Here is a 20,870-nt window from a genome sequence, read left to right as displayed (position 1 = left end):
AGGAAGAAAAGGTTAAACACTTATGGCTGAAAACACTTAATCTAGGAATGGGAAAACAAGAAGATGTTTATTGGCCAGAAATAGAAAGAAAATCAATCCACCACCTGAGCTGTATCAGCTGAGACAAGTCCTCCCAGGAGACCTTCCTTCCCCTCCCACTTTGTCCAGCTTCCTCCTTCAGCCCTGCCTCCCTCCCCAGCTTTCTGTTATCATTTGGATGTCTATCTTTTCTTCTGCAAAGGGCTTGACCAAGGAAAACAGAGAGCTTGTAAATCCGCCTGCCTGGATGTGGCTTTTTGATGTCTGGAGTGCAGAGACACACTGCTGAAATTTATGTTCTCCAAGGAGGACTGAGAAAGGGAGAAATTTATGTTAGGAAAAAGTGACTGTCATCTCAGTTTATCTCCCAGTTTTGTAATGGAAAACAGGCTTCCTACAAACACATACACACAAAGCCCAGCATGAAACCGCTCATGAACTGGAGCACATTAACCAAGAACCATTCCATAACGAGTGGTAATAACAATATTAATAACGTGATAAATCACACACAGTCTCCAACGTGCCTATCTCCCCAGCAGGGAGAAGGCACCCTGTTGAGAAGCAAAGCAGCAGCACCTCTGTGCTCTCCCATCCTTCATTCTGCCTGTATCAATCACACTGGGTCCCAGAGCAGCACAGTGACCACAAACAGCAGCCCTCACAGAAGCTGTTGTGCCTTGCACCAGCAGCAGATAAAGCACAGAGCTCTACCAGAGGGTGCTTCAAAGCCTCAAAGTGACAGTTCCAAGCCCACCCCAAACACGTGCACCATCTGAATACGCCCAGCTCCTCGTGCTGAATCAGGCAGGTAATTAGTGCAACTCAGGCAATGAGCTGGAAGGAGTTAAGCTGCTCAAGTAGAAACGTCCTCATTTGTATATTAAAAACCAAACAGATTGGCATTCCTGCTCAATGAGCGTGCTTTTCAATCCTTGGTTCATTTGGAGTTCTGAATTTACAGCAGGAAGCAATATAGATCACGCTTCAGACAACTACAGTTTATTTCTTGAGACTGTTTGCAAAGAAAAGTGAAACTTGCATTAAGATAAAGAGCATCTATTTGAGCTGCTCCCAAATAACCTGAATGCAATGCTACTTCAATCTCTGAAGCTCGCACCATCTCAAAGTATTTAAACCATTCTGCAAGCGTTTAGACAGGAAGCTTTTCTATACTCACCCTGGAGGAAGTGGTGGCATTACTGATCTATGTCCTGCACTACATTAAATGTGGCTGTGGAGTTATTTATGTGCTTTTCCTGACTTCTTTTGACACGGGAGTTGATTGCAGTGCTGTATGATTACGTCTGCATCCTCGAATCTTTCTCAGCTGGAAAGTCTCAAGTTCCAAGCTGGGATTCCCTCTCCACCCCCTTCTCATGCACTTAACCCTCCTTCTGCTGGAAGCATCCAGTAAACATCCATGCAAAGCTTTGAGGTACAGAGGCACCAGAGAGGCAGGAAGCGGGCAGGCTGCATTTTAAGAGGAAAACACAAGACATTTTCTCAGATGCTCCCCGCTTTTTAACTCAGTGCTACAAGAAAACACTTTTTAGTGACGGTCTTTTTAACTATGGACTCTTAGAAACTGATCCCAGAGGATCAGGGATTTCAAGTTGTTTTGTTTTTTTTTTCTAACTGTTTCTTTCTTGAATTCTTTTTCTTATGATCTCTATCAACCCTCCTCTTCCCGCTCTGTTCCCAGACCACCTACAGACACAAGCATTGCTCACAAGTGAGACATTTGCTGTGGGCTACAAGCAAGCATCTGTGTACAAGAACCTATCTCATTGGTTTCAGTGGTTGCATCTAACCCTACACAGCCCTCAGATGTTGGGAACTGTGGAGAAGAGCAGCATTGTGTGCTCTCCCTGCATGGACACTTGTGCAGAGAGAAACAGCTGGCACCTGATTTCTAAGCCAAAGTCAATCACAGAATCATTAAGGTTGGAAAAGACCTTTAAAATCATCAGTGCCAACTATCAACCCATCACCACCGTGCCCACTGACCCACATCCCTCATCCTGTGACCTCCTGTGGCCAGGCATGGCTGCCACTCCTGCTAACCATCATCTTATTCAGGATGCAGATGGGCTGAAAGACCAGAGACAGCACCCTACAGCACAGCTCTGGTGGCTCAGAAGGTTTTGAGACGCTAAGAACCCTCTGCTATCTGGCTCGTGGGTTTTATTCCTGAGTTTAAGACTGAACTCATCACCAGATTGGGATTTTGAAAGGAGTTTACTTCAAAGACACTGCGAAGAACGGTTCTCTCCCACCCTTACTGACTGTATCCCATTCCTAGGGCTATCTGGGTACCTTCTCATTACAAGTTTCAGACACTACAGGAAATCAGGACAGCAGCAAAGCCCTCAGCCTTTTCTACTTCCACATTCTAATTGTATGGCTTTCAAATTTAGGATACTTCCAGCATCAACAGGCTGTGCTTTACACCACATGTTGGGATAGAAGAGCAGCAACATCCTCTGCAGTTTTGAGTCCAGGGAATGAATTTAACGACCGAGGGCTTTACTGAATGGATAGACTGCTGTGGAGGTGCTCAAAGCTGCAGGACTGTGGGAACCACGGGTACCCCATGAGATAACTCTGGCACACTCACAATGGTGTGCAGCTGCTGCAGATCAATGCATGCTCTGTTACCATCACTTGGTGAGCTGCAGCATCACGTGGGTGGATTTGGTGACAGCCCATCAAGAACAGGAGATACCTCAAGCTGAGGAATCCGCCTCTCCTGACAGTTTGGTCCAGTCATTAATCTTATTTCATGCTTATTGTCAAACACTCTTTCTCATTTCCCACCTGAACTGGAGTGGCTTATGTTCATGTAATTCCCTCCCTGCCCAAAGCCAAGAGCTCAGCACCAGGCAGTGTTCTCCTCCCGAGGGAGACACTTCAAAAAGTGCTTTCATATCATCCTCTCCATTTGCCCAAGTCTGTGCACTGACTAAAGCAGCGAAGATTTAGAGGGACTCGGAGCCCAAAGTTTGCAACAAGGAGGGAACTCGAATATTTTCTGCCCTGTTCATTCCTGCACAGCACAGAATCCCCTATAGTGAAACGACACAGGTAAACAAAAACAAATAGAAGTATGTATATAAGCAATTCCCCACACATGAAACCTTCCCCCAAAAACGCAGCCACTTCCTGCGCATGGAAAAGGAAAGAAAGGATTTTCACAAACACTAAGGAGCAGTCAGACTTCTGCCACAGAAGAAAATCTGCATCAGAATGCATGCAAGTGTCAGGGCAGAAAGCAGAGAGATGCCCTGTTCTGTTTGCTGGCTGAAATGGTGAGAAGGAAAGTGCTGGAGAAGCTCCCAGTTACATTAGAATGCTCACTTTAATGAAACATGAAGCAATTCCAGGCAGAGCCCAAACCAGATGAAATACCCCCAGATGCTTACAAGCTATTTTACAACACTGTCAGTTATAAACAAGGCTTAAAAAACCTACAAAAAACAAAACAAAACAAAAGAATTAAATAAAAGCAGAGCTTGTAACTATTCTTCAGCCCCCCACCCTGCCCCTGCCTACCTCCAAAGCTGCTGCTCCTTGGATAAAAGGAGGACACTTTAGTCAATATTGTACTTCAAACACATGAAGGACTTCTTGCTGTGAACCCCCCTGGGCTGCGTGCTCAGCTGCAGACAACCTGAATGAATGAGAAGGAAGGAAGGGATTCAAAACAAATGGACAAACAGCTCCTTTCTCAGCTGCTCCACGATTCCTCCCACCTCCTCCTTCACGAACATTCGGGTTTTCTGTTTCTCCTCTGGTTTTGCTGAAGAGAGCAGGGAGCCCATTAGAGCAGGGGGATTAAGAGAGTTGAAGTGGGATTGAGTAATAAAACTGCTGGTAAATAACGGCAATTATGCAAGGCAGATGGCTCCAGCCAGAGCTCAGCATTTCAAAAGCACGGGGCAGAACTGCACTCTGCTGTACAGAGAGCACCTCGTTTGTGTCCAATTAAACAACACCAACCTGTGATCATTAGAGAAGAGCTGCCCTGAGAGGGGTAGGACAGCGGGGAGATGGGATGGAGGGCATCAAGTGGTGACTGCAACTGATGCTTCACCCAGGCTGGAAGGCAGAGCAGAGCACTCCATGCACCCCAAGCTACTGCTGCCTACTTGCATTAACACGAGTGCTTGCAAAAGAAGTTTTAATTTTGCTACCACGTGGGAAAAGCAGGGCAAAATCCGGTTATTAAACTGAAAAGGTTGATAATTAATTGCAGATGCATCATGTCCACACGGTGGTGGTTTTTTATATACTGGTAAGACAAAGAAGAGAGTTACTTTCCTGCTCACAGCTGCTTTCTCTGCCAGATGCAATTCAGAACGCAGCAGCCCAAGGGTTAAACATTTACTAGTTTTTAATTAGAGGTAGCTGGCTGAGCTCCTCTACTAAGATCAATGCAGCAAAAAACAATATAGGCTTTGCATAAGACTAGAAGGAAAGATTATGGTGGGAGAAGTAAAAAAACAACCATATCAAAAGGAAGTGAAAAGAGGGGAGAGACCATTCTAGCACTAAGAGCTGAACCAACCCCAGGCCAAGGGGGGTGTATGTACATATCTATAATGATTCTATATCATAGAATATATTCTATATCTATCTATGATTCTATGATATATTTATGGACATGTTATAATAGACACGTACACAAAGCAAATCAAAGAGTACTTTTCAATTAGTCCAGTGGTATCAGCCAGCTCCCAGTTGTTCCCTGCTTTACCAAGGAAGTCAAGGACAAATTTAATATATACTTATCTACTCATCTATTTAAAAATGTCCTAAATATATGTACAGGATATTTATTCTCCCTGTGGTAATAGCAAGAATAAAGTCCCTTTTACTTCAATTGACATGCTTTAATTCTCAGCTCCTGCTACGATGCACTGAAATTGGCAGGCAAACCCCAGCACGTCTTTAACAGAAATCCCAAAGATTCTGCAAGAAAAACAGGGAATCAGTGTGGACAATGGGGGGGTTTTACTGCTTTCAAATGAAATACCATGCATGTCCAGGCTGGGGCACAGCGAGGGACAAGGAATGGTCTGTCCTTCCAGCTGCCATCATAGCATAGGATGGAGCGACGTCGTGCTCAACTTCGCTTTCCATCCAAGCTTTTGTCAATCTGTTGCACAACTGGATTAAGTTTCCATTAAATAGGATGAAAAACCCGAAAGAAAATATTTACTGGAAGATTATACAGCATATATTAACTCACGCTCGACTCGAGCTGTTGGAAAGAGATGAAACCAGATAGTTTGCCTAAACATTCAAAAGCACAGCTTAACTCCTGTGTCTGGAAGAAGCACAGAACCTTTCCTTGCCTACTGGTTCAACGCAAATATCCACAGCCAGGAAAAGAATCCTAAAGATGTCATTTTTTTTTGCCCCAAGTATGAAATTTTATTAGGCTTAATTAGAAGACATTCTTCTTGGACAAATATAAACTTTGCCCATTTTAATAAGTAAGAAAAATAAGGCCAACAAGCACAACACGCTCTTGAATTAAACATCCCATGTGAAGCTGCGGATGAGGATAAAAACAGGTTTTCCCCCAGTCCCATCTGGTTTATCCCACCACTGACCAACTCTTGATGAGGTCCCCTGACCTATTCAGATGTTGAGTTGCATCCCACCCACCTCAGCTCTCAGCTTTGCACAGCTCCTTCCATGCTTCCATCAGCTCCTGCCTCCACCTGCTGCAGTTACTCACAGCTTTGCGGGGTATAGAACAACCCCTATATACACCAAACCACGTTTAGCAGAGAAATTGAGCACGTCAGCTCGTAGCAGCACATTACAAGAGCAATCTCAGCTTACCCCAAGCAGCAGGGTAACTAAATGACTTTCTTATTCCTGGCTTCAGTCAAGGAAATGAGGTTTGACTGTCGAGTACTCATCTAAATCAGCAGAGCTTACAGAAGCGCTTTGGGATGATCACGGGTGAAAGGGCCATTCTTATTCCTGGTGATGGAAAACAGTTTTTGCTGAATTATAGCTGTGGCTCCAGATTTTCAGTGCCTAGATAGGAATTCTGAAGGAATTACCAATACAAGTTGGTGCAAATTACTCTGCAGTAATTTGTGTGGGTGTGGTTTCTTTTCTTCATTAGATATCAGCTTCCTCACTGTGTTTTCTAACCTGAAACTCCAGAGCAATTCTGTGAAGCAGACAGATATCAAAGCCACGGCTACCAGAGCGTAGCAAACACGTGCCAGGTCCTCCATGATGGAGACAAGCACTAGAACAACATCTTGGCCAGCATTCCTTGCTTTGCAGGCAAACTGTCAATACTGAAATGTCTAAAACTGTGCCTAACGAAGGCATTCCAGTTTATTTGGGTCACAGAAGGGTGCTCGTTTTTATAGTTTTGTTTTGCAAGGCAAAATATGTAAAACTAATAAGGAATAAAAGAAAGGAAAACAAAACCAGAAACGAAACAAGCCAACAATGTATGATTCTTGGTCATAGGTTCTCACCCCCAGCCTCTTGGACTAAAGCAGCGTAAGGAGAAAAAAGAAATGATTTTAAACCACTAGAAGCTGCAAATAAGCAAAGGAGACAAAATGAGAACTCATTCCTAGCAGATCAACCACAATGGCCAAACAGTTCTGGTGGGCAGAACTACCTCTGTGTGGCCGACCTGGATGGAGAGCCAAGCCAAACCCTCAATACTGCTGCAAGAGCATCTTAAATACAGGTAGGATTTCTTACTGCTGCTACGTTACTGTTATGAAGATCTCTGTATGAACACACTTGCACAGGACCTTACAGATTCTTCATAGTTACAAGCTTGTCCTGAAATGCTCTTCTCTGGAATGTCTGGTTTGCACATGACATAGCCTGTGATGTCTAGAAAACATATAAAACATTCTTGAAAAGAAGTCATTTCCTCCGTGGACAAAGACATAAATCCTCCAACTACATAAAATCTAAGGGAGCAGGGACAACAATTACTCACAGGAATACCTGACTCAGTGCTCAAGTCTCTTTGAGCCATAAACACAACGTGACACAGCTGAGACTAAACAACATTCACGGCCCAGGAAAAACCCATGTCTTGAGGAACACTCAGCCAGAACATCTGAATGCACAGAAGGACCTTAACATGGTCCTCTGCTTACCTACATGTTTCAAATGATTTATACACTCTCCACACTGGTGAAAGTTTCTCCTGAAATCTAGCCAATGCTACGCAGTCACTCTGAGCTGAAGACTTGAGCATGCAGCACTCTAATGGCTAAAGGAAACCTCTCTTGAACTCAGTTTTTTCCTCATACGCTTCATCTTCTACTTGAGCTGAAAAATGCAGAGAAAAAAAAAACTTCATCATATCATAAAGACAGGTATTGCTACAGTTAAAATCTGTGTGTGTGTTCCTCGTGAAAAAAGGAGATGCTCAGGGCTCAAAAGGAAAGCTGGGCAAGAGAAGGACTCTCTGATGAAGACAGGAAAGGCTCTTTGCAGCAACGGTGTGGTATGTGGCAGCACGCAGGTGTGCCATCCCTATGCGTACTCAGTGTCATTTCCAAGAGATAAATTATTATTAAACACTCAAATGCACAGCCTTGCTTTATTTTTAGGCTTCTGTTTGGGTGCCAAGCTCTTTAAAAATCACCCAGTCTGAGAAGCACTATTAAAAGAAGAAACTGAAGAGCAGCCAAATTCTTAGCCTGTTGCAAACATTGTATTCTGCAGGCTGTGGTTCAGTTTGCATTGTATTTGTGCGTCAACAAATGCCCTGAAGGAAAGCAAGAATTTACATAAAGTGCAGTGCTTACCAAGGACAACATTCCCAGGAACTGGGTGTGCACAGCCTCCTCTCTTTCTTCCCAGAAAAATCTTTATCTTGAATTGAGCCACGTGGAATAGCTATGCCCCCACTCATTCACATATTCAATGCGCTATGAGCCATACACTGGCAGTAACCATAGATCAACACAGCTGAAAAAAGCACAAGCCAACCCCTCCCCCAGTGAATTCCATACTTTTCTAAGCAGGTTACAGCAGACACGCATCCTTTCCACTCAAGCTTAGCAAATATGAAAAGCTACTTTTGCTGAAACTGATATCCAGCTTCCCATAAGTCTTGGCAGGGAGAGGATTTCACCTTGCTGCTGCAGGCTGGATACCAAGACGGGTATCAGAAGTTCTGTAACTCAGCTTTTTAAGGATGAATTCCAATCAGAGGTATTGCCCTGAACGGAGACAGGAGGTACTAAAAAGGAAACAGCCCAGAAGAATTATTCACATTTGTAAAAATGATTTCATAGTATCACTGCACAAAATAGGATTTGCAGACTCAAAAGCTTAACTATTCCATTTTCCTTGTACTGGAAATTCAGATAATAACGTTATCTAAGATTGATATCTTCCTTACAGACTTAATCTCACTTCTCAGTGAGACAGCAGAGCTTACTTGATAGCATCTGTCTTTGGATGCTCCAGAACTACACTGCTGTGGCACAGCCTGGTCAAACTGTACTCATTCCTACAGCAGAGAGCAACTTAGAGCTGCACTATTCATAAATACACATTTATTTTTCATTAGAAATGCATAATTACAGCATTTAAAAGCATTTTCCCCTAGAAAAGTAGTTAAGCAACAGTACAAACAAAATTGTTAGTCTTCTGCAAATAAACATTTTTCATTACACTGAACAGAAAACACCAGCAAAAGGCTAATACTCGCAGTTATGGGGTTTTTCTTTTTTTTTTTTCCTTTCTTTTTTTTTTAATATTTTCCATTTTTGTTATAAACACCATTGCAAATAAAAAAGCTGTCTGAAGGGTGAAAAATATTTGAGCTCTTGATCTTCTTGATACGTGGTAAAGCAAGTATTGCAAAGCAGCAATACACCTCCCAAGACATTTTGCAGACATTCAAATGGTGTATTTCACAGAAGAAACGACAGGATGAAACATGAATTGAAGTCTCACTGTTTCCATCAGTTGGGTTTCTTTCCAAACTGACTTTTTCCTCCTTAAATATACCTACAGGCAGGTCACGTGTTTGCTTTTTTTTCTGAGGGGTAAATTCTCAACAGACGCAGCAATGCAGCTCCAATTGCAGCAAATGGCTCCGGTTTGTTCTGGGTGAGCACAAACGGATGGTCAGAAACCTGCTGTGTGCACAGGAGCCACTGTCAGCCTATGAGTCCATCTTCCTGGGGCTGCACGACGACTGCAGGGCTCCATTTCCCACCGTGGCTCGCTGACATCTCAGCTCACGCAGCTTTTCACCACTTTCTTATTGGATTTGGATTGCTCCGTGTTCTATCTGCATCTCTGGTTGGATTGCTGACTGGAGGGTGTCAGTGCCCTGCAGAAAGAAAAGGGAGATCAGGAAATCAATACGAAAAACGTTTGTCGCTGATGCAACCAAAGGAGCAAACCACATTAATACAGAGTTCTTCTCTATACCAGTGCAATATCTGCACGAATATCAACTCCACGGTGGAGCTGAAATGTGTGCTTACAAAGGCACTACAAATGGCCAGAAGAACAGAATGGCTTCCATACAAAACCTAAGCAGAAGACTAATGCCCTTCAGGATGGAAAAGAGAAGGCTGAAAGAACAAACCCGTAACAAGGGTCTGTAACATCATGAGTGGCACAAAGAGAGCAAATAGGGAAGAAAAGAAACCTATTTAAAGGTCTCTTCCCAGAAAGGAACCAGCCGTAAGGAGAACCAGAACTAAAGCTGTCCGTGCCCAAGAGGATGTGGGCTGGAGCTGAATGGTGCTACGGAAGAAAAATCCATCAACGGCAACTGCAGGAAGGCCAACAAGTCCCAGGGTGACAAAACTACTGTAGTATAATTATCTGTTTGCTCTGTGCTCCTAATTTTCTCTGCTGGTTCAGGACACGAGCAGGCTGCTGGCCTAACCCCCTGCAGTCATTCTCTGCTCTGTGCCAAATGAGAAGACTGCTACCAATGTTTTTTGCCTCTAAACTCTTCCTAAGGGCCTCAGGTTCTCCCCACTTTCCAAGCCTAAGCAGTCCTCCATGAAGGAAGTTAACGTAAAAGCAATTAAAGGAGGTCTGATCAAAGATGGAGTTGCCCCACATCAGTCACTACTGGGGTAATACTGCAGTACTGCAGGGTAATCCTGCAGCAAATCACCCTTTGGACCAAGTCAGCCAGTGAACAGAAAACCAGACCACGGAGCATGTTAAAGCTATAAAATGAGAAGCATTTCAGAACAGCTGTACTGGCTTGGATAAAGTCCCTCACACCCAATAATCCTTCCCCTGATAGCAGCCAATATCACAAGCACAGATAAACTCTGAGAAAAGGGCAAGTGCTTAGTGGTATTTTCCTGCACACTCCCACAGATTCCGGAGATCTGCCCTGGATGGATTTTCCCTCCATAAATTCATCTAATCGATGCTTTATGTAACGTCCTGGATACAGAAGTGTTTCCGTGGAATTCTTCTTTTATGACAATGTCTTCCCTGCTCTCAGCCCGGCTCTGAGGCTCGATGAACCACAAAGAGGCAGAGGTGGAAATTCAACCTGCGTTCCTCTCCCTTAGGCTTTGCCATACAGCCACAGATTATTTATTCAAGTGAAAATACGGGAGGTTCAAAATCATAAAGCACTGCTTCTATGCGACAACTTGGCTGTGAAATTTTCTCTCCATCTCTCTGATTTATGGCCAGTAATTGCACACCACTACAAGATCTGTACCCAGAGGTAATTCGGCACTTATTTACACATTCAGTAAATTGGTGTCAATAGATCACTGTCAATAGATGAGTGTCAGAGCAGTGAATAATCCTAACATACTGCCACATCTGCTAGCAGGAAAGTCTTCAAGTGATCCAAGTTTTCTCTCCCGGTAGATGAAATCTTAATGGAATTAAAATAGCCACCAAATAATAGGCATAATGGTAATGCTGAGTATTTCTCCAAAATTCAGACTAACGTAGAAGATTGCCCAAAGGGGACAAGAAGCACAACTTAGGTTTGAAATTGCCTGCAGAATGTTAGCACATTAATAGCTTGTATTTATATCTGTTCTATAAGGGAACTAAGAGCCTTTTGGAATGCTTGCCACTCTTAATTCTGCCCACAGCCAACTTGCAGATGCAAAACCACGCATTGCACTGAGAGCACTGAATGGAAGTGTGCAGTTCTGTGTGCTTCAGCTGGAGTCAGAGAAGGGACTCGCTGCAAACAGCTCCCTGAGATTCAAAGTCGTTGAGAACATCTCAGTACCTTGGCAAAGCAGCCCACGAATCCAATCGTTGCTCCAGTCTCGGTGAGAGATACCTCTATGACCTCTCCCTTCTGATGAAGGCCTTTCTAAGCCTGTAGGACTGTTCCACAACATTAGCCAAAAAAGCTACAGCTATCCCCATAACTCCAAGCAACGCAAATTCCAAGTTGGTTTCTCCAATTCATTATCAGATCCTTGGTTTTCAGTTTGTGTAAACCGAGGAAATATTTATGGCAAACTTATTTTTAGTCTGTTTTTCCTTTCATACTTTTCTTATTTCACATTCCTTTTCTGTTTCTCTTCAGCTCTGTATAAATCTGCGGTTAACCACAATACTAAAATCTAACACGGTGCAAAGTGTCCCTGAAAAGAAAAGTAGCTCCTCTGGTGGCTGCCAGTCGTGTGGGAGATGGATGCTGATGTTTATAACCACAGCCTCCTGCCATGGGAGGTGGGAGCCAAGGGGGGAGCACAGCCTCCAGGAGCAGACCCAGCCCGTGGGTGCTGGATTTGAGATCTCCAAGGCATGGAGTGAGGACAGCAGCACGGCAGGAGAGAAACACCTCTTACTATCTGATGCCTATATGCCCGTTAGTTGCATGGGACCAGCAGTACTCTTGGTACAGCTTCAAGAAATAAGGCACGACCCATCAGCAAGGCTCTCGTTGTCCAGCACTATTACAAGTGACTGCGAATCGATGACTGAGGAGGCCTGAAAGCACAGAGACAAACCTAGGGAAGGAACATGACTTCCTCCATTTCTTACGCAGCTCAAGAGACCCAACATCCAAATGTTTGCAGCCAGATCAGAACTCTCTGCAAAACTGCGTATCTATCAGACAAAATTCCCTTCTAAGATTGGCTGCTGTGAATAGCATTATATTCTGGCTGGTAAGGCAATACACCTCTGACAAGCACTAGGCATTCTCTAGAAAAGGAGCCACTACAGTCGGGTTCATGGAACAACGTGTAATCACCTTCAGAAAAATCTGACAACTGCCTTTTTGTCTTCCATAACTGCCAGCAGGAGTGGCTTTGAGTTGGTGCTAGCCTCAGCTACGTGACTGCTCAAACAGATCAAGAAAAGACATAAAACACACCTCCTCCTCCTTAACTGAGACCATCAAGCGTTCACTTACAATTGCATACATTGCAGCTCCCGTGGGAAATCCAGGCTGCGGATCAAAAGAACTGGAAAACTTCTGTCAGAAAGAGAATAACCTTTTTAAGAGAAACCTCAGTCTGAAAAACACTTTTTGGATAGTTTCCAAGCCAGTTTTTTCTCCACGTCCTGTAAATATGGCTCTCAGCCCTCAAGGATGCAGAAAAACAATGGTGACCAAAATAACTGTTCTCTGGGGGCACCGAGCAACAACGCCGAAGAAGGAATAGTCAATCACCAGTTTTACCTTTAAGAAAATTATGTTTCTTATTATAGATGGCTCTATTTTTTTTTCCTAAGCAGTTTGGAAATAGGATCATATTCTCAAATGAATGCTTGTGCCCATCCACACCTGAAGAAGATGACACTTCTGCTAAATTTTGTATTTTTGGTTTGGAAACAGGGCCGTGAACTCATTCAGATAGCTCATGTGGCAGATGTTTCAAACGAGTTAAGTACATTGAGAAGGTAAATAAATATATATGGCAGATATATATATGTTGACACATAAACGCAGGCATACTTGACTGGTTGCAGAGTGGTCTGTCACTGGTGTGAGCTGCACATACTGGACTTGGATATCGCTGCCTTGCAGTGGGGATCCATCAACTCCTCCTGATGCAGGCTCAGCAGATGCAACAGCTATCAGCTGAGCACCCTGCAACACCTGCAAGCAGAGCAAAGGAGAAACAGCTTGTGAACAGGCACAGCCAGAAATGCATTAGGAAACAACGACCTGAAAACAGAGGCAAAGCCAAAATTAAACAGAAATTTAAGAAAACTTGTCTTCAGTAACAGTTTAAACAATACGGGTCTCCAAGAGGACGTGGTACACACACGGAAGATTCTCACACAAAGTTCTCACTGCATTTTGCCTTACAAGACCTGGATTCCTGCAGCTGTTCCCTGGAAGGGCTAACAAGCCCCATACCTGGAAACGTTTGGCCCTCTTATGATCCCTAACACAAAATAAGTCATCCCCTACCTGTATCAACACTAGCAAAGGACTATATCACCCTGGTGGCCTATGCTAAATAGATCAATTCTAATTCCAATTCATTTGCACAATAGTTAGCACACTAATTCACCAGTCCACTTACCACATCTCTATTCTCTGGGTGCATCCAATTCCCCCCAGCTCTGCTGAGCTGTACTTGCAACCCAAACAAAAGCAAGGCTTGTAGATTTAAGAAGCCACACGGAAGGAAAAACCAAAGCAGTGATTGTGCTGCACAGTTTGTAAGTATGAGAAGTGTTCTGTTTCACAGATTGCAGCTATGAAAACTGATCTGCTTATTCTGCCAGCCAGCAGATGAGCACAGCAGTGCCGTCAGCTCAGGTTCCTCATAGGATAAACTGGTGGGAAGCTGCTTCAGAAACCTCTTTTGCTTGGTTTTATGATGGCAGAAAGAGAGAGGGGGAAAACAAAAGGCAGACATTGAGTTCACTTCTAGCATTCTTGCACCTTCAGGTTGAAGATAAGAGGTTTGAAGGCAGGTTTGCTGGGGGAAAAAAAAAGGACTTGTTCTGTTTTGCTTGTTTGCTGTTGTCTCTTTGCATGGAAATATTGTGCTCCTGTGGCTGGGAAACATTTCAAAAGATGTTTTCTTGGCAAACTGCTTCCAATGAGAGATAGTGGCTTTCCTAAGGAGTGGGCTGTTGCCGCCCTCATGATAAACGACACCTCCCTAAGCACTGCAAAAGATAATTGATGAAGGATTCATAATTCTGCTAATGATTATTGCAAAGGGTAAGTGGGACAGACCGAGCAGTCTGCACTGCAGTAATGTCAATAGCACACAGCCATCTCCCAACTAATGTGTTCACTGTTATATAAATAGAGAGACAGAGCCAAGATACTTATTCTCACAGCCAAACACATTCAACTTTCGACAATTTGTTACAGCAATGTTTATCTTCCCATTGCACGTGAAGGTGTAGATTTACAAATTACTGCTAATGAATGCTCGCAGCCACTGACTCTACACATCTGCATGCTGACTGCTTGAGGCTGAGTGCCCCGATAGCCAAAGAGCAACAGAAGAGCAGATGCTTCACCCAAAATTGCTTGCTTAAATGCATCCCTGCAATGAGAGCAATTGTAATTTACTACTTGAAACACAAATCAGAATAAAATATACATACGTGAACAACAGCAAGTCCCCCGATCTCATTTGAAAACGCAGCCAAAAAATACAAGTTCCATTTTGGTTTCTATATGCTGTGAGTGCCGTTTTGTTTTTAACCACCTCTGGTATTTGAACCACAACGCTCAAAAGATGCCTTTCAAACGAAGGAAAGAGAACCGAGAGCAAAAATAACATTCTGAACAAAAGCCTCCCTTACCCAAGTATGATTTCTCAGCTGATGGGAGGGTGGGTGGCCGTGAAGGAGTGGGCAGCACAGCCCCTCCTTGGGGAGTGTGGGAGGCCAAGAGGTGACCCCTAGGAAGGACCTTTGGGGTGTTGGCAGGGTTTTATGGGGATCTTGGATGTTCTGAGATACCTTCTGCACCAAGCTGCAAAAGGATGCTGCGTTCTGTTTTTACAGGAGTAAGCAAAAGCCTCTTGTCCTGCACTATTTACTTTGGAACGACATGATACACCTCATCAGAACTACACGGCAGTCCGTCCTATTGATTGTCTGCAGCTCTAAAATGTATTTGGTCTCAGTAACTTCTGAAACAAACCTCAGGCTGACTGCAAGCAACCAAACCAGCCCCTTTCTTGCCCTCTTTGACAACAAAGAAGCCTACAGCTGCTAACAGCAGCAGCTTCGCTGTCTTAGGATGCGCTCCCAACTGCACCCCTTGCAAAGGGAATCTCATCACAGAAGCATAGAATGGCCTGGGTTGAAAAGGACCACAGTGATCCACCACTGGTTGGATTTGATGACCTTTAAGGTCTTTTCCAACCTGAGCAGTTCTAAGTCACCCTTTCTAGCTCTCTCCAGCAGCACCACTGATCAACACATGGTTCAGAAAACACCAATGATGCCAATGGAGTGGGAAGTTTGCTTATGGTCCTGGGGGCTCTAAAATACTTTCTTTCATAGTATTCAACGTGCCACAGAAAAGGAGGCACCCCAATTTCCTTTCACACAGGCTAGGAAGGTCCAAGATGAAGAAATTCTCTCCAAATCCCAGGCTGTCATGCAGACAGGCAAACAAATGGGAAAAAGAACAGAGTTCATACAGCAGACCGCAGATAAAAGCCCCAGCCCTACGACTTCAATCTGCCCCATCTCACAGTTCTGTCGTGCTTGCCACAAATTCTATAGGAAACTAATGTGCAAAAATTACATACATCAAGGGATCAACAGCTTTATGTGGCACAGTGGAGGAGTGGGGGAACAGAGACCTCAGCAGTAGGTGCAGGTGTGAGGATATGGCTTTTCTTTGGCTGCTCACTTGGCTCCCAGACCAATACTTCAACTTTGTGATTCTTACCCGCCCTTGACCTTAAAATAAAGGAACTGTACCACAAAAATTAACAATCTGCCCTGAAAATGAACCTCTTTTCCCAACTCCGCTGGGCTCCTCTAACATCCTGCCTCGCTGCTCCAAAACAGGTAACAGAATATGGTTAAACTGAAAAATAATAAACTTTCCTTCTAACAGAAGGGATTAATTCGTGCTCTGGACACCCACAAACAAGCAGCTTGGAGGCAGCTTCCACTCACTCAGCACATAACCCAGCAGGACCCGACTCTGAGTTTTTGCTCCTGCTCACTTGGGTTGGTGAGGGCTCAGATCAGGGCTAAGAACAGCCCTACAGAAGTCCACCCTTAAATTAACAAGCAAACCTTAAAAAGTGTATTTTTTTTTTAATAGTTCAGGGGAATATTTGGAAAAAAGGCATGTTTGGCTATCTGCTACTGCTGGATGGTAGCGTAAGGTGTTGTCTTGACAGTGATGAGATGTTCAGCTCTCAGAGCCTTTACGTCACCTTTACATTCCCCTCTTTGCAGATGCTTTGAAGCTACCGATGCTCTCCAAGAGCTGTTGGTGGCCTGGCCTGATCTTCCCAACCTTCACATCTCAATGATGACAGCACTGCACCCTGCTGCACAACCCACCTCAACCACAAAGCACCAGAGAGCCCCATCCCTCACCGTACCCAGCAGCTCTCAGAAGAAGAAAATGTTCCCTGACTCCTTCCGAAAGAACACTAAGTGCGTTTCTATTAGTTTTGATTTTCAACCATCCTAGAAATGCCAGAAGGAAAAGTATTTTGCTCAGCTGTTTATAATGATGTGTGAACTCCTGGCATTGCCCGCGCACACAACCGCAGCCTCTCTGAGCAAACATTTGCTTTCCTTAGAGCTTCCAATGAGACTCAAGAGCCAATGGGTCTGATAAAACAACCTGAGGGTTGGACACATCCCTCCTGTTCTCTTGAAGCATTTTGTGCCCATAGACATCACCCACCCCTCCTCACAGCAACACGTGGGCTGGATGGGACCCGCAGAGCCTTGCAGCAGCATCCAGCTGTGCTCCCATTCACCCTGACCTTGGCCTTCCTCCCCTTGGGTGCTTTTTGCTTCCTTCCCCCTCTTGTTGTTTTTCTACCCTTCTCTTTTCAAAGTCTTGATGGATGGAAACATGAAGGCTTTGAGTCGGGAGGTCCCAGATTTCTATTTTTGGTCCCGTCTTCAGTGAGTTTGCCATGAAAAATGTGGTAATAATAAAATTAGTAGTAATAATGAAAACCAGCAATCTTCTCTGCTCTCCTCCTTTCCATTTTTGCCCATAACTAATAGTTCCATTCAACATTCATCTGCCAGGGCAGGAAATAATAATAATAATGAAAAAGAAAAAAAAAAAAGATTTAAATATAATAGATTTTCCTTTGGTTTCTTCCAAGATTATTCAAACACAATTTCCAACCATGGTTCAGTTCCTATCATCACATCCTCTGCTGATTTTACTTATCACAGAAAATGGTTCATCTTTTTAAAGCCTTTTAAAGTCATTCTCTATCCCCCGACCCTCCAATAAAGGTAATTGTTTCGGGATAACTGAAGTTTGCTTAGTGAAAAACCAAACCCCTCAGTCTGGTCCTTGACAGATTGAGCCTTCTGAAACACATTCTTGCTACTGTTGTTGTGTGCTTTTTTATTAATCTAGGCAAGCCCATATGTTTGCCTACCTATAAAAAGCTCAAAAACAAGACACTGGGATTTCAATGCCTTTTTTTTTTCCACCGTTTCTTCCCATTCCTGCTGCAAGAATGCAATAAAAGACGACTTTTCTTTAAATAATGAGACTGAACCACTGAAAGGCTGGTTGTTCGTGGATGGGACACAGCAGAAAATGCTGTCACACTGATGCACAGCACCTGAGCAAACGCCGCACGTGAGAAGTGAGTTTTGCAGAGGAAAATGGGAAGCTCTGTGGGATGCTGCAGCTAAAACACAGGTGAAAGGACAGTTTGGGCACAAAAGTGTACAGACAGCAATGGCTTTGTTGCCCTCCTGTCATCACTGATACATCCAAAGGACGAGCACAGCGCCAAGCAGGTTGCCAAAGCTTTGGCAGCACACTGTTCTCAGCACAATGCATTACTTTGCATTTGGCTTAATTAAAAGGCGGGTGGAGTCAATCACATCAGAAAGCAAAGATGACCTTTTGCTTTCATTACTGAGTATTTCATTACACTGCCCTTACATAGCATTCATTATCAACTTTCTTTCATATCTTTCATTGAAACACCGAACAGCATTAATCAAAGAGATTTGTGGGAAAACACCACAAAATACAAACAGGAAGGCTGCAATGGGATTTTTGCAATATATCAATTAAACCATTTCCAATAAGTTTAACACTACCTACAATCATTTGCTATGGAGCTTCCTTTCCGTGATCTGAATGGTGTCTTGGAAATGCAAAGCCAACAAGCAGAGGCAGTCAAGTCCATAGAAAAGTACACAGTCTATTTTTGATAAAGTAATATTGATTCATATTAGGTACTGCAACATTTTAATTATTTACTAAAGTGCATTCTAAACTTTTCTCCGAAAATTGAATTAAATTGAATTAAAAATGCACCTCATCTGTCTGCGGTCAGATGGGCTCCATCGAAATATAAAAACAACTGTTGCCAAAGGAAAAATCAGGCTATGACATCTGCTTTCCACTTGGGAAAGCACCAGACACAGGGTAGGGACTGGGCTATGGAAAGAAACAGCCACGGGCTGTGGGAGACCCAGCAGTAATGAAGTGACTACAAGTGAGAGAACAGAGATTCCTATTTGCATTTCCCATCACCCAAACGGAATGGCTCCGCTCACCTGGCCTCAAGCACTGCTCTGTGTCTGATAAGGATTCTGCAGCAAATCACACGTGAGAAGATTGCTTGAGGCAATACATTCAATTTCTCATTCCAATGCATTTTGCTTAAAATAAAAGCGAGCTAAACCGAATGTAAGTGGAAACGACATAAAAAGGATTCACTGCCCTTAAAGATTAAGGGTATCATCCTGAAGTTAATGACCTTGTTTGTAAAGCTTTACTTTGGGTCATTCCTGATTCCATTGACCCCCTGTACCTAAATTTGTTATTTATTTCCTGCATAAAACGTGCCAATACGAAAATAAATTCAGCACATATAAAAGTCCAAGACAGAACCATTCCGGGAGAGAGGAACTCGCCCCGCTGTGTATTTCTAAGCGTGCTGCATCGAACCGTGCAAAATGTGACCTTAAATCTGTCAAAACTTCATTAACTTACACCCCTACAGAGCCATATAACTGAGAGCACCTCCTTTACATTCCCCAAACTAAAGCCCATGAAAACCGAAACTGATTTCGGGTCTACCAAGTGTGGAAAAATGAGGAGAGTAATTCCAGAGTACGTTTTTATCAGTGGCACTATTTCCTCGCATAACAAATAATAAAGCATCTCATCTGCTTTTACTTGGAGCGTATCAAGCAGCACGGTTTTATTCCATAATGTCTACTTTAAGATTCCCTTAATGCGCCGGGACAAATCCCGAACACAAACTGCAGCAATTGTGGTTAGCTGAACAAACTTTACAGAAATGTCCATCTTTCTGGTTAATGTGGTTGGATCGAGCTAGATAAGGGGCAGCAAGCTGTGGCTTAGCAGATTTAAACCATCTGCAGCTTCCAAAGAGCGGGAGCCCCTTCCCAGCACCTTGCTCCCCGAAAGCTGCGGTCAGAGAGCCCCAAGGAAAGTGGGGCTCTGCAAGCCCAAGGGACAAACCTCAGCCTCTGAAAATCTATGGCATGCCATAAAGACACCAGTATGCTTCAGCACAACAGCTTTATGGAGAGATGCAGCCGTCGGAGTAACACTGCAATGGGCCCCGAGCACAGCAGAGTGAGATGCACAGAGCTGGAGTGAGAGGCACAGAGCTGGATTGAGATGCACAGAGCTGGATCGACATTTGGAAGGGAAAACATGGCAGAAGTTCATGATCTTTATTAGCATTCCCCTGTACGTGTTTTTTTTTTCCCTCTAATAACTTGTAAATAAATAGTCTGGGGTCTCTAGAAAGCGTTCACATCTGATTTGGTAAATAAGCTGGAGAAACATAAGGGAGCCCAATAAATGGAGTCAGTTCATGTTCTCTTGTTTCTCTTTTAAAACAGACACCTCTCACACCAGCACACTCCCCCCCCCCCAGCCCTTTCCAAAGCACAATTTAACCAAAGTAGTCTGACCCATTATACCTGAATATAATATATATAGCATATATAGTATTTATAAATGCACAACGTCTGTGAAAAAGGCAAGGAGATCACAACCTGCACCCACGTTCATAGAACCACAGAATGATCTGGGTCGAAAAGGAGCACAGTGCTCACCCAGCTCCAACCCCCTGCTATATGCAGGGTCACCAACCAGCAGACCAGGCTGCCCAGAGCCACATCCAGCCTGGCCATGAATGCCTGCAGGGATGGGGCATCCACCAATCTGCCTGAACTAAGGGTGGAGGTGCAGACATTCAGTTTAAGCATCTCATGCTTCTGCTGAGTCAGCACTGCGCTGTGCTTGTCCGCTCAGCTCTCCTAGCCCCTCTGAGGAGTGGCTGGTGGCAAATGAAAAACCTAATCAGTGTAATTAAGACTTTATCTTTGCACTGTTGCACTGGCTGAAAGGGATGCAGGCTTAATTGATGTGAAATAAAGGACCAAATTAATGGTCTTTCTATCACATGATCTAAGACTTCACACAAGCTCATCATACGTAAGCGGTTCAAACCTACATCAGCCTTTTTTGTTTGCTTTTTTTAATCCAGAGAATGATCCACGTCACAGGTAGATGGACAGTAAGGTCCCTGCCAGCATCAGAAAATAGGTAACAAAGCAAAGAAACAGGTATTGTCCCAAAATGCTTTGGAGTCACATCCTACTGATGCCAAGAAGGGTCCAATGCACACAGA

General features: G+C 43.8%; 1 protein-coding gene across 6 annotated transcripts in view; it reads right to left on the bottom strand.

Moving 5' to 3' along the window:
• Window positions 1-3,463: 3,463 nt before the first annotated feature.
• The window catches only part of LOC122161739 (BTG3 associated nuclear protein), a 131,827-nt gene continuing 114,420 nt past the window's right edge, over window positions 3,464-20,870 (bottom strand). For 2 of the 6 annotated variants that reach the window (XM_042821342.1, XM_042821343.1), the window contains exons 13-15: window positions 12,986-13,129; window positions 12,440-12,502; window positions 3,464-9,397 (exon numbers count right to left, since the gene is read on the bottom strand). In XM_042821342.1, the coding sequence (XP_042677276.1) occupies window positions 9,326-9,397; window positions 12,440-12,502; window positions 12,986-13,129 (279 nt within the window). In that variant the 3' untranslated portion in view covers window positions 3,464-9,325. The remainder of the gene's footprint in view (window positions 9,398-12,439; window positions 12,503-12,985; window positions 13,130-20,870) is intronic. The other 4 variants (XM_042821347.1, XM_042821345.1, XM_042821344.1 and 1 more) reach the window with 4 other exon arrangements.

This window comes from Centrocercus urophasianus, unplaced genomic scaffold (genome assembly GCF_019232065.1).
Source record: "Centrocercus urophasianus isolate 14NV4802_14NV808 unplaced genomic scaffold, USGS_Curo_1.0 seq_2, whole genome shotgun sequence".
Classification (NCBI taxonomy): Eukaryota; Metazoa; Chordata; class Aves; order Galliformes; family Phasianidae; genus Centrocercus; species Centrocercus urophasianus.
This window is presented reverse-complemented; position numbering and strand designations above follow the sequence as displayed.